General features: G+C 47.5%; 1 protein-coding gene across 6 annotated transcripts in view; it reads left to right on the top strand.

Moving 5' to 3' along the window:
* Positions 1 to 12523, top strand: part of LOC116941205 (serine/threonine-protein phosphatase 2A 55 kDa regulatory subunit B beta isoform) — a 226895-nt gene that overhangs the window by 184800 nt on the left and 29572 nt on the right. For all 6 annotated transcript variants that reach the window (XM_032951988.2, XM_032951989.2, XM_032951985.2 and 3 more), the window contains 2 exons: positions 8132 to 8244; positions 8834 to 9011. In XM_032951988.2, coding sequence (XP_032807879.1) covers positions 8132 to 8244; positions 8834 to 9011 — 291 coding nt within the window. The remainder of the gene's footprint in view (positions 1 to 8131; positions 8245 to 8833; positions 9012 to 12523) is intronic.

Genomic DNA, 12523 nt, shown 5'->3' with positions numbered 1-12523 from the left:
TTTTAGGAAATGGGACATTTAAAGTTCATCATAGAGAGTTTGTACGTACGTATGCTGAACTTATTTCTCACCCGACGTAGCCAATCGCGCTAATCGGAGCTCATTACGAAGGGGAGGGAAAACAAGCTGGAGGTTTAGAACACACATTCTCTATGTTCCCTGACAACAGGTTTAGGACTTGCATTTGTATGGCGCGTCAGTGGTGTAGCAACTCAACGCGCCTTACATCAATCACATCTCATCTCAACCTTTCCAATGCCCTTCTGCGTCTCGCTCAGGGGCCCCCCAATGGCAGCTGTCTCCATGCATCCGAGTCACAGATGACCTTGTGACTCGGATCCATCCTTGCTGTACATATTTCTTTTGATGGGGTCCCCTGCCCACAGCTGCAAGCAATCGTCTCGCAGAAATACAACCATCACTGTGTATGGAGCCGTGCCGCACGATGCAGCATCGTGCCTCGCAAGGCCTTCATTCATGTTGAATCACGATGCGTTGCCCAAACACAACTTACAGTTCTCCTTATAAGCCGCCAGTGGTCTAAAACGTTTTGTCTTGAGTCCCGCATTGAGATGTTTTGCCGCCGATGCGGCGAGCGGCTGGTGGCGAGATGTTAACTTCCTCAACTGGTATGCAGGAGGTCGTGGGATTCATCCCGACCCAGACGCCTGTATATTAGCAGTTTGCATCTTCTCCCTGTGGTCGTGTGCATTTTTCTCTGGTTTTCCCCTCCACAATTAGAATCAACAACACGCGTTTCGATTATTTGGCCGCTTTAAATTTCCGCGTGGGAATCCGCTCCGTTGAGCTATGATTTGTGGCCGGGTCGCTTCTGAAAAAGAGCTGTTTCGTTCAGTGGGCCCTTAACACCTGGTAAAATAAAAAAAATAACTATTTTCTGGGTTGAACCGATTTGGCGAGCAGGCTTAAGAACAGTCGGGAGAAGCTTCCTCGGCGAGCCCACGCGGCTGCCTTGCTTTTCCCGCGGGTCCCTGCATCGCACTCGGTTGAGCAGAGTGCCCGAGTGTGCAACGGGGGTGCCGCCGGCGCCCAGCGTGATGATCATCAGTCAGTACTTGAACTTCTCCCCCCTACCCCCTCCGCTCTTCGTGCGGCAATGAACAAATAACAAACTGCTGTTGATTCCGCACCATTGACGTCTCTGAATGCGATGGGGAGCTGGTAGCCCCTGGGCAGCGTAACGTTACGTCCGTGTGAGAGCGAGCGCGGCCGAGATCCCCCAGCTTCGAATCGTGGCGGCTCGCCCCCCCCCCCCCCCCCCCCCGATCAGAGAGAGGCTGGGAGTCGTGCCACCGTGTTGATATTGCCGCGTTCGTGGAAAAAGTTTACGGCCAAAGCCACATTCGCTCTTCGATTAACGTGCCTTGCCTTTGGCTCGTATGTTCTTGGCCGATTTAACTTAACCTTCCCGATCCTAAGTTGTCTATGTTGCAGAAATTGTAGCTTCATCTTATTAGATGAAGGACCAATTTGTTCTTCAACTTATTAAAGGCACTGTCGGTGAGGGACTTTTGTTGTTGCACTCTGTGAGTTTATACAAATACACAAACATATCCTTTGATTATACAAACCGATATAATGTATGTTCCCGTTGATAACGATCGACATTTGCAAGTGTCACAAACCGAGGGACATCAAGAGCTCGGGGCAGCCGCTAATATCTTTACCGACGTGCGTGGTGACCACGCCTCGCCTTGCAGTGCGTCAAGGGGCGGAGGGGGGAGGTCTCTTCCATCCGATGTTGTATGTCTGTATGTTCAACTTCTTTCTGTATGTATTTTTAACGTCTTTCGTGCCGTACGTAGCCAACCGTGCTAATCGGAGGTGCGGTTGAGCAATAGATTCAGGAGAACGGAACCAGCTGTTTGGTGTCGTCTTCCCAAGATCGTTCTTCTCGCGTGATGTTTTGCCGCACGCCAACCGAGAACTTTCCCCGAATATTTCTTTCCGTGGCGTCATGATTTGGCTATCTCGTGCGGTTGCATTATTTTAAATTCCCACGACAATTTAATCCTGATCCTTTGATTTGTAACTATTGCTGCTCGCTTATATTTTTGATTCTTTAAATTATCTACCTTTGTAACTTGCTGTGTTAAAAAAAAAAAGTTTCCCCCCATTTGCCGACCCAGCGTCAGCATGCTGACATAAGAATGTAGATCGACAGATTAATGATGCATCCCGAAATTTTCGTATTTCACAGTTGCTGGCATTGACCTAGACTCCGCGCTGGATGAGCGCTCCGTTCGGAAGCCGAGAGGCGGTCGTGATCGCACCCGGCCGGGTCAAGGTGACCATGTGCCCGAGCGTGCACTCCGAGGCTCCGTACGTGCCGCCCGTCTCCCGTAGTAAAACAAAAAAAATAGTATATTTAAAAAAATGTAGCTCTTAAGTGTGCCATCATTTTTGGCGTGTGGGGCTTTAGGGGGACATCTGCTGCGCCAGTCCCTAATCGCCTAATGCGCTTGCAGGGCGCAGGAATAAATCTGGCAAAGCCGGGCGCTCACGCGGCATATGGAGCGCCGCTCACCGTAATCTCCGCTCGAAGATGCCGGCCCCCCCCCCGCCAGCCCCTGCACGACTTGTCAACAACGTGGGTTGCTGTGTGCCGGCCGGGTGTGAGACGGCCCACGGGCAGGGCTTGAACCCGGACCCTAATGCATCCCGGTGTCGTGATTGGGTCTCTGTATGAATAAAAAAAAATATCTACGGGTAGTCCTCTACTTAACGATGAAAGATGCGTTACGACGACCCCATCGTAAGTCAAAAATATCGTAAGGGGAAGATGGCCTTGCCTACCCAGGAGCCTTATGGAATGGTGATAATTTAGCAAAACAGAGCAATTTACAGTACCGTACTGTCTAAACTATACACTGTATGTATTTATTAATTACAATACTGTATTGCACAGTAAAATGTAAAGTAACAAAACAAGCTACAGTACACGCGCTAGCACCAAGACAACTTAAGTCGGTCGACCGCTGGCGAGAGTGAGGCATCATCACACAAGGCGGGAGACGCGTACATCCCCGGCAGCGTCCCGACGTACAGTCTCGTACCTCGTACGCTGCTGCGTTTGCCTGCCGCGCGAAATGTAAAATATTTTACTATTTTGTCGTATCGCCATCGTAAGATCGAAATATCGTAAGTCGGACCATCGTAACTCGGGGACTATCTGTATATCCATTCAACTCGGCGTGCACGTGCAGCTGTTTTGTCAATCTACTGCTCTGTTACGGTCTTTTCATGCCGTGCGGGACATGGGGGTTATTGTACCATCACGCTGATCGGTGTGAGACGCGGGAGCCAGGGAGCAGAGCATTGAGAACGTAGAAAGTACAAACAACGGTGGATTTTTCTGCACTACCCTCTGCCCAACACTCAACGTGGCCCCACCGATAACACCTGTTTGTGTGGCGGTCACCCATCCAAGAATTGTCCAGGCTTATACCTGCTTAGCTTATGAGATCTGATGAGATGGTGCACTTTTCAGGGGATTTGGTCAGTGGCTTTGTTTACTGTTGAATATCAATAACAATAGTTTGTCATTTATTTGTGTTTTTGGTGTTGACTACAAACCAAGTATATTCCATTATCGGAACCACTGGTGGATGTGGTTGATGGTGTATATATGTAAGTGGGGAGCGTTTGTGCAGTGGTTTACGCGCAACGTTACGAACCCGGCGACCCGAGTTCAATTCACGCTCACGGCCAACACCAGTGACGATGATCTGAACTGGTCCTGGGGTAGTTTGACTCAGCCTCAAATGAGTACCTGATGCGGTGCGGTGCTGGACACCCACCCACCCCCCCCCCCCTCGTGTGCCGTATCGGCATTCATAGGTGCTACTCCCTCACAGCACTTGCCCCAACGGTCTGTTAAGGCTACACGGTGGGATCTTTGTCTTTGCGGGGGATTGTGGGAGGGTGTGTGACAGCCGCTGGTTCTTGTTTTCCCTCGAGTGTGCTCGGGTTTTCTCCGGACACGCTCTTGGGTTTGTTTTTTTCTTGCCCCCCTCACACAACAAATAATTCGATTTCCGAACAGCCTATGCCCACATCTCCCCTTGCTGTGCCTTAAAATTGCAGAAAGCTTTTTCTGTCTAAATATTTCAATTTATGTATAATTTGAAATTCCAGAAAAGTGTAAAAAATATATATCAAACGTGCGCATACCACCGCAAATTCCATACTAAGAATAAACAGGCCACATTTTTTTTAATTTTACGTATATATTTATTCGGATGTAAATATATGTGTAAAGGTGCAGCCCTGCAATGTCTTTCTCACGCCACTGCTGGCGGACAGGCCTCCACTCGAGGGCGCTCTAGAGACTACCACTAAAGCATATGTTGGCCTCCTCTTCCACGCTGGCCACACGTCTCGAAAGAGGGTGGGCGTTGACCACACTTCACCCCCCACCGCACACCACCTGCGGTGTGGTGTCCCCATTTGTGCTGCCGGGTGGACATTTAATAAAATTGTCCGTTGTTTTAAATCGAACCGGCGACCTCTGGATTTGCAAATCCGTTGGACAAGCCGCGACACTCCCGGCAGCATCCCTCGCAGACAACTCTTGCACTTTGATGACAAGAAAATATTTGTTTCTGCAAGTGTCTAACAATGGATGTAAGCATTTTTTTCACGAGGTGACCTTAGTGTCCACGCAGAAAGGAGGCACCCTCCGTCGACCCTGGGTGCTAATGCGCTTAAACGTAACCTTAAGCTAATGCGGTCCGACGCAGAGTTTGTACGTGCGCGCGTACCCAGGATGTCCCCCCGAGTCCTTCATCGTTACAGTCGGCTATTTTTTGAGCAGCTCTTGTAATGTGCGGGTGGCTGCGCATCTCTGAATACTAAAAGCTGGGTCGAGCACGGTTTTAATTTCCCTGAGTGGCTAACTCGCGCCACACCCCCCACCACCACCACGTGCTGGTCAGCCACGACATTAGCTCTGATGAGCTTGCCTTCAAAATGACAGCACAGCTTAAACAATTTGCTCTGGTTTAGCGGTTTTTTTTTATTTTTCGTGTTTAATTGTGTAATAAATTGTTTTGTCAACAAGCGTCTCGGTTATGCTACGGGTCTCTTTGCACCTCCACAACCTCTCTATTGCAACTGAGCCATGTGACCTGTTGTGATGTTACTATGTTTTTCGTTTTGTCGTAGGTATTCTTAGAGATAATTTGAATGCGTATATGTTTTTTTTTCTGCCGGAAATACGTTGAAAACTGTATTTACGTAGGAATAGGAATGTATTTTTCGACAAGTTGTGAAAAAATGTTCAAAAGTGACAAAAATTATACTTCAATGTTAATTAGGTTGGTTTTTTTTGTTACGCAGATGATCCGTGCTCCTTTATCAGAATCAGAATCAGAAAGGGTTTTTATTCGCCATGTAAGTTCACACCGACACGGAATTTACTTTGGCAGGATGGTGCATACATTCAAAATATAGGAATCTAAAATCTTAAATAAGTTTTAAACAAGTCTTACTATAATAAGGGTTAAAAGTCTAACACCAAGGGGCTGAAGTATATAAAATTAAATAAATATCGAATATTAAATAGCTTTAAGATATAATTTAAAAATAAAAAATACAAATAGGGTAACATAGTTAATATCGGTAAGGTGTCGTTCTGTAGATCAAATGTTAAAAACAGTGTTAGCCCTTGGCCTTGTTTAACAGGCCAGCAGCAGATGGGAAGAAACTGTTTTTATGGCGTGAAGACTAAAATAAATTTTCCGCACCGTACATAGCCAACCCTGCTAAACGGAGGTGCATTAGTACGTAGCCAACTGCACTAATCAGAGTTGCATTAGTGCAGTAAAGGTAGGCCCTAACGAATTATGTTGACATTATTATTTCTGTTGGATAACGCCGAGTCGTGTGTTAATCTGGTAGCCGGTGGCCAATGGAATTTGCCGGGCCTATTCGGCCCTAAGTTTGGAAAAGGTTCCACACCCCTCCTTTGTCTTTCATGCGGCTCATGTAGATGCAGACTGAGATTAGATATTTGATGGACTGTAGGTTCCACTGCACAGCACACTCGACGTGTACCGTGTAATCTTCTGCCAAGGTTACTCGGTGGGCTGTGGCAATCGAAGCGGAGATGAGAGTGGAAACGCTCGCCATCGCCACGCACGCACACTTGGGGGAAGCGCGCGCGAGGGTCATGTGGACCGATCCCCCGGCGACTTGCGCTGGCGACTCGCTGCACCGGAGTTGTTGCGTCCGTCAAAAATCGGATCTGTAATTATTTTCATTGTAATAATCCTGTGGAACAAACCCGCTGCGCAGTGATGCCATGTCCAGATTTTTTTTATTGCGTTCACACGACTTGATCGGGAAGCGATTTGTTTACTGCTCTTAAGTTGACTTGGCTGTATGTACGTTGAACTTCTTTCGCACCGTACGTAGCCAGCCGCGCTAATCGGAGGTGCGGGGGAAGGACAACAAACGAAAACACGAAAGTCACTTCTCATAGTTCTGGTATAAGCAGGCTGATATTGCCTGGGCATTGCTTAAGCCTGGATTAGCGTCGCAACATGTTGTAAATATAACCAGCTACCGTCAGCGATTGTGCTTTTAGCTATCTCGGGGAAAATTGGAAACAATCGCTGCAATTGGAGGACGTCACTAAGCTGCGAGAAGCGGCAGTGGCACCAGCTGGCTTAAATTTACCGCCGTGTGCGTGTGGAGATGGTGCATGCGCGAAAGTGTGGAGGAACCATGGCATAGCAGTTAGCACACAGCGCTATCAAGCAAACAACCCGAGTGTCACACCTTACCATGGCTAACATCGGTGGCGAGTGATATCGGGAAATTGGTCGGGGTAAATCCGACCTTAAGTGTGCGGGTGTGTAAACATCCGCACTGGGGAGACGGACAGCTGCACATGATGCTGAGCATGTCAACTCTTGCTTCTCCATGCTGGACTTGATAGGTGGTTGCTCACAGCACTTGCCCAAACATTCTATGTAGGCTATATGGGGGATCTTTGTAAGTACATGCATAATACATATTGCATATATATTACTCATTTTACATATACTGCATATGGGTATGTTTCGTTATATATGTGTCTGTATTAGCAAATGAAATGCGCGAATTATGAAATTCTAAAATATATCCAACCTTTTGGCCAGTAGGCCTCATAATATTGTATGTATGCTTATATGTGTTTGGGGAGTGGTGGTGCAGTGGTCTGTGTATTTCGGGAAAATCTCTACAACTGGGGTCCAAGTCTTGCCAATGCTTATCACCAGTGGCAAGCGCTCATTTCAACGATTGGCCATTAATACCCATATTCTTGGTTCTTTCGGTAAAGTCACGTAGAAGGGAAACAATAAAAATATAAAACAATACAATTCTCACGACGTTTCGACTGATGATGATTGCTTGTGTTGCAGTCGAAACGTCGTGAGAATTTTATTGTTTTATATTTTTATTATTTTATTGTTTCCCTTCTACGTGACTTTACCGAAAGAACCAAGAATATGAATCCCTGCAGTCACGAAAGCTTTGAATCAAAAATTAATACCCATGTCACTCTTGCAAAGGAGACACATCCCGGTCTCTGAGTTTTCACTTTGGTTAATAAAAAAATCAACTCTAGATTGGATATATCACCATGGGGAAGACAACGGTTGGGTGGGTTTGCATATTACTGGGCACACCAACCTACTCACGTGCCATGTTGGCGTTCTCAACAGGTCCTCATGAACAGCACTTGTCACTACAACAATCTATAATGCTGAACTGGGGATCTGTGCGCGGTTGTGGGTGTGTGTGTGCGCGCACACACACATACACACGCGCTATGAACCTGGCGGCCTGAGTTCGATTCCCGCTCACGGCCAACACCAGTGACGACTATCTCGAACCGGTCCTGGGCCTCCCCTAGGTCGACTCAGCCTCACATGATTCCCTGGTGCGATGCGTAAACATCGCCACTGGGGAGACAAAGGAAACCGTGCGCGGTGTTGACCACCCACCCCCTCGTGTGCCGTGCCGGCCTTCATAGGTGCTCACTAACAACACTTGGCCCCAACATTTTTTAAGGATATGCGGGGGATCTCACATGTGCATGCGTGTGTGTGTGTGTGTGCAGACAAGACGATCAAGTTATGGAAGATAAGCGAGCGGGACAAGCGAGCCGAAGGCTACAACCTGAAGGAGGAGGATGGGAGGCTACGAGACCCCACCACCATCACAGCTCTTCGTGTGAGTGCAGCCTTTAACGTCACTAACCTGCGGCTAGAAGGGGGAGAGACGCACCGTTGAAAATCAGCGGCACTCTTTCTCACTGGAGACCTGAGTAATTGTGGCTCCATGGGCATGCCCTTCGCCGTGTGTATTCTTTACGACCTCGTTTACGAGTAATATTCAAATCAAAGGTTGGTGGAAATGTGAGATTTGTGTTTGGGCTTACGTATGAGAATTGAATAATGGGTTTTTAATTTGTATGTACGCTTGTTGAACTTCTTCCGCACTGTACGTAGCCAACCGTGTTCATCGGAGGTGTGGGATGTCCGCTTAACAGCTCGCGCAAGCTCGTGCCCGTGCCATCAAAGTACACGGTGGCATTGGTTCAGGAGAGCACTGCGTGCTGCCGAGACTGGCTTTAGTCAAAAGCCCGTGCAGGTTTGTTCCGTGTAAGCCTATGGCTCCGGGTCAACGTCTGGAAGGACGAACGCCGCAGAGCGACGGATGTTATTCCGCACGGCGATTGAGACCTCTCCCCCCCCCCCCCGACCCGTTGTTCATTTGCTCGCACGGGCCCAACCACGCGTGCTCGCGCTCCCGTTGGCAGGTGCCTGTGCTGAAGCCCATGGACCTGATGGTGGAGGCGAGTCCGCGGCGCATCTTCGCGAACGCGCACACCTACCACATCAACTCCATCTCCGTAAACAGCGACAACGAGACGTACATGTCCGCAGACGACCTCCGCATCAACCTCTGGCACCTCGAGATCACAGATCGCAGCTTCAGTATCCTTCCGTGCACGCCGCAGCGCCCGCGGTCACAGGAACCGCAGGAAAGTGATGCCGAGCGGGTCGTGGGTGGCTGTTGGTTAACGTGCGGTGGGAGCGGTCCTGCGGAGGGCGGCTTGATTTACGCGGTCAAGCTGCCGGCCTGTGTTAGATTCCCAACCAGAACTCGCAACGTGTGGTGAGTGATAACCAGTCCTGGGTGCCCCCCCTCCCTCCCTTCCTTCACCAGTGCAGTGATGTATACTCAAACAACCCCCATAAGCGACATGGTGTGAAAGTGGATTGTCAAGAGGGACTGTATATTATGTTTGACTTTGCTAAAGTGCCCCTGTCATCTACTGCTCATAGCTGCAATTAATGTATGCCGCCGCTATGCCTTGTTAATTCATTCGAATCCATTACCGACGCAGCACAGTTTGTGGTTGTGTCGTGCGTCTAAATACAAATTGTCAAGACTGTACGATGGCGGAGGTGTACATCGCCTGATGGGGGTGAAGGTGCTCAATGAGGAATGGAGCCTGCAACAGCAGGGTGAGGATGGTGTCATGTTTGGTGCAGGTGGTTGTGTTGTAGCGCATAGTCAATTTAATTTGCTGAATACAGCGGGGGGTTACGAGCAGTGGGGGAGAGTAATTCATGGGGGACAGAGCAGAAACTACAAAGCAATAACAACTCAATTGGGAGAAAGCCTGATGGTTAAAAAGAAAGAGATCTGAGAGTGCAAAGCAAAGAGCAATACAAATCTAGACTTTACAGAGATGTATCGCACTGCAGGATATGATAAAATCTAATTAGTTTCATAATTTAAACTTTTAAAATATAAATGCATAAAAAAATAGGAATAGAAATCTTGACTTTAAGCTTTCGTGACAGCAGGAATTCATATTCTTTGGGTTTTTCGGTAAAGCCACAAAGATAGAAACATAATAAAAAAATCACGACGTTTCGATCGCAACACAAGCAATCGTCCATCAGGTGAAATAATATAGCGGGGGAGCTGCTGAGGCAGGATGTTATAAAGGTTTGAGATGGGCGTAGCCCAAGGGTCATACGCGAAGTGGGCGGGGCTAGAGATGAAATTTGCATGTCAATGTAAGATCGGAGAGCTGGGCTACCTCCACGACGACGAAGCTGTGGAGGTGGCCATTGTATTGTGGGAGATTAGCATGTCAATGTAAGAAAACCACCGCAACGGTGGTTGTGTTAGTGAGACATTTAGCCTGTTAATGTAACTCAGAGAGTCGAAAATAACTAACAAATAAGAATAGCTTTTCACCCTGTCTGGCAATAAACATGCAAACAACGTGCTCTGACAATGTATGCATTGTCTTTGGAACTGATTGGCCTACACCAGAGACAGCCTTTTTTATTGACTCCGGGCTAAAGGTATCTATTTGGAGTTTGGACACCTTAAGACCTATTTTATTTCCAGAAAGTGGAAAACTTGTTCTTTTTTTTTTATACTGCCAAGAAAGGTCCCATAGATTCAAATGCATTTTTAAAAATGTAAAAGTAACAACAACAAGCATTTGAGTTTTAAACCTTTTGTAATATTAAGCAATTGGCGGGACCCCGGGGTCCCATCACTGCCCCGGGGTGGGAAAAACCGCGTAGCGACACGAGTCTTGTTGCCTTACCGACAAGAACAAAACTAGTGTCAATCGATTGGCCTCGTCGAGAGCTACTCGGGGCACTAAGTTCCGTAAAAAGTTGAAAAATTACATAACACGTTAAATTCACTGCCTGCGGGGGCGGGCTCGCCTTAGCAAAGAAGCTGAGGATCGACGGCCGACCGGAGGGCGTCGTCGCCGCGCGCGACTGCGGCGACAACGCCCTCCGAGGCTTGCATTTGGCCGGTGGGGTGGCGCCCATCGTGTTGATCGCCGCCTGCTGGCGCTTGTTGGCAAGAGTCTGGGTGGGCGGCACGTTGCTGTCAGGATCACAAGTGGGCGGACTGAACAACAATAATTATTGACCTGATTTTTGCGAGACCCCGGGGTCCCGCCAAATGATTCATTTGTAATTTTAAAAAAGTTGCCAAGATGTAAAGGAGAACAAAAACATGCAAGATTTTGACACTGTACTTTCTACATTTAAGCAAACATTTTTAAAATTACTGAATAACATTCCTTTTCACCTCGTACTTATAAAATAAAAAAACGTCTGATTCTATTTCCCGAATGAACTAGTGCAATGTGTGCTGTAAATGTCACTTTAAATCTAATTAACCAATTAGATTGAAAACTCATAAATTGAAAAACTCATTCCTTTAGTATTGCTTTTTGTATTTCGCTTGTCCTTCCTCCCCCCGCACCTCCAGTTATCACGGTTGGCTACGTACGGTGTGAAAGAACTTCAACATACTTACGTACATACAACTTTCGGGACACAAACTGACCTTGGGTTATTTGTAATGTTTTATTATGTCCCCTTCCTCAGGCCCACAGTCCCCACCTAGTGCTGTGGACACGGTTTCTTCACTCTCCCTGACATCAGAATATAAATGTGTACTGGAGGAATCTGATGAGCTATAAAGCTCTTCTTTTTCACAAATTGTCCAGTAGACTTGGTGGCACACATCGTGACATCCTTGGAGCACTGCCGTGAAACCCACGTCACTGAAAATCAAACTTGGTTAGCGGCGCAAATGTGGCCTGTTACCCTACATCCGTTTGCACGGGTAGTGAAGAAGCAACTTGGCCGGTCTTATTGGCTTTTTCAGGCAGTGGCTAAATTAGGTCAGTGTTTTTATATTTTTCCAGTGTGTGTGATTGGGTGGAGCTCACAGGGTACTCTGGCTATTCCCACGATGCAGTGCACTCTAAAGATGTTTCAGCCAGGCGTGCATTATTTGATGTTTCCTTGAGGCTTGTATCCAAGATTCCCACCGGATGGTGAGGATGGAGGCTTGATTTTAACAACTGCCAAGTGTTCAAACGTGAAGTGAAACTAGCATTAAAATAAAACCATACGTAGTGCTGTATATTATGTATATGCTTCAAATGCAGCCACATATCGTAATCATTTTCAGTCTGAGGGGGCAAAGGTTTGGCATTGTAATACCGTGTACGATCAGTGTGTGATGAGAGATGGGGTCACAAGCTAACAGATAAAACACATGCTTGTGCAAGGCAAACAAGGTCAGGCAGTGGAGTGTGCTGGAAAGTCCGGGGGGATGTCCGAGGACTGTCAGGAACGGGATCTGAGAAGGGTGGGATGATTATGGGTTGTGCATATGGAGAAATATTTATATGTATGTTGAACTTCCTTCGCACCGTACGTAGGGTAAGCCAAGACCGGTTGTTAATATATTTTACACGTAAGCGTGCCGGAGCACCAACTTGCTTATTAGCCTTGTATTTCTGTGAACGTGCATTTTTGGGTCGGCAAGACGAAGCGCGGTGCTCACAGAAGCCATGTTGCCAACGCCTCCTATGATGCACACAACTTGATTAAATGTCTGCCCATGCACAATACCAGGGAACATTTCAAACCTGACACTTATCATT

Source organism: Petromyzon marinus, chromosome 11, assembly GCF_048934315.1.
Source record: "Petromyzon marinus isolate PM22_M1 ecotype Great Lakes invasive population chromosome 11, UKy_Petmar_22M1.pri1.0, whole genome shotgun sequence".
Classification (NCBI taxonomy): Eukaryota; Metazoa; Chordata; class Hyperoartia; order Petromyzontiformes; family Petromyzontidae; genus Petromyzon; species Petromyzon marinus.
Note: the sequence above shows the minus strand (reverse complement) of the source record. Positions and strands in the feature narration are given on the sequence as shown.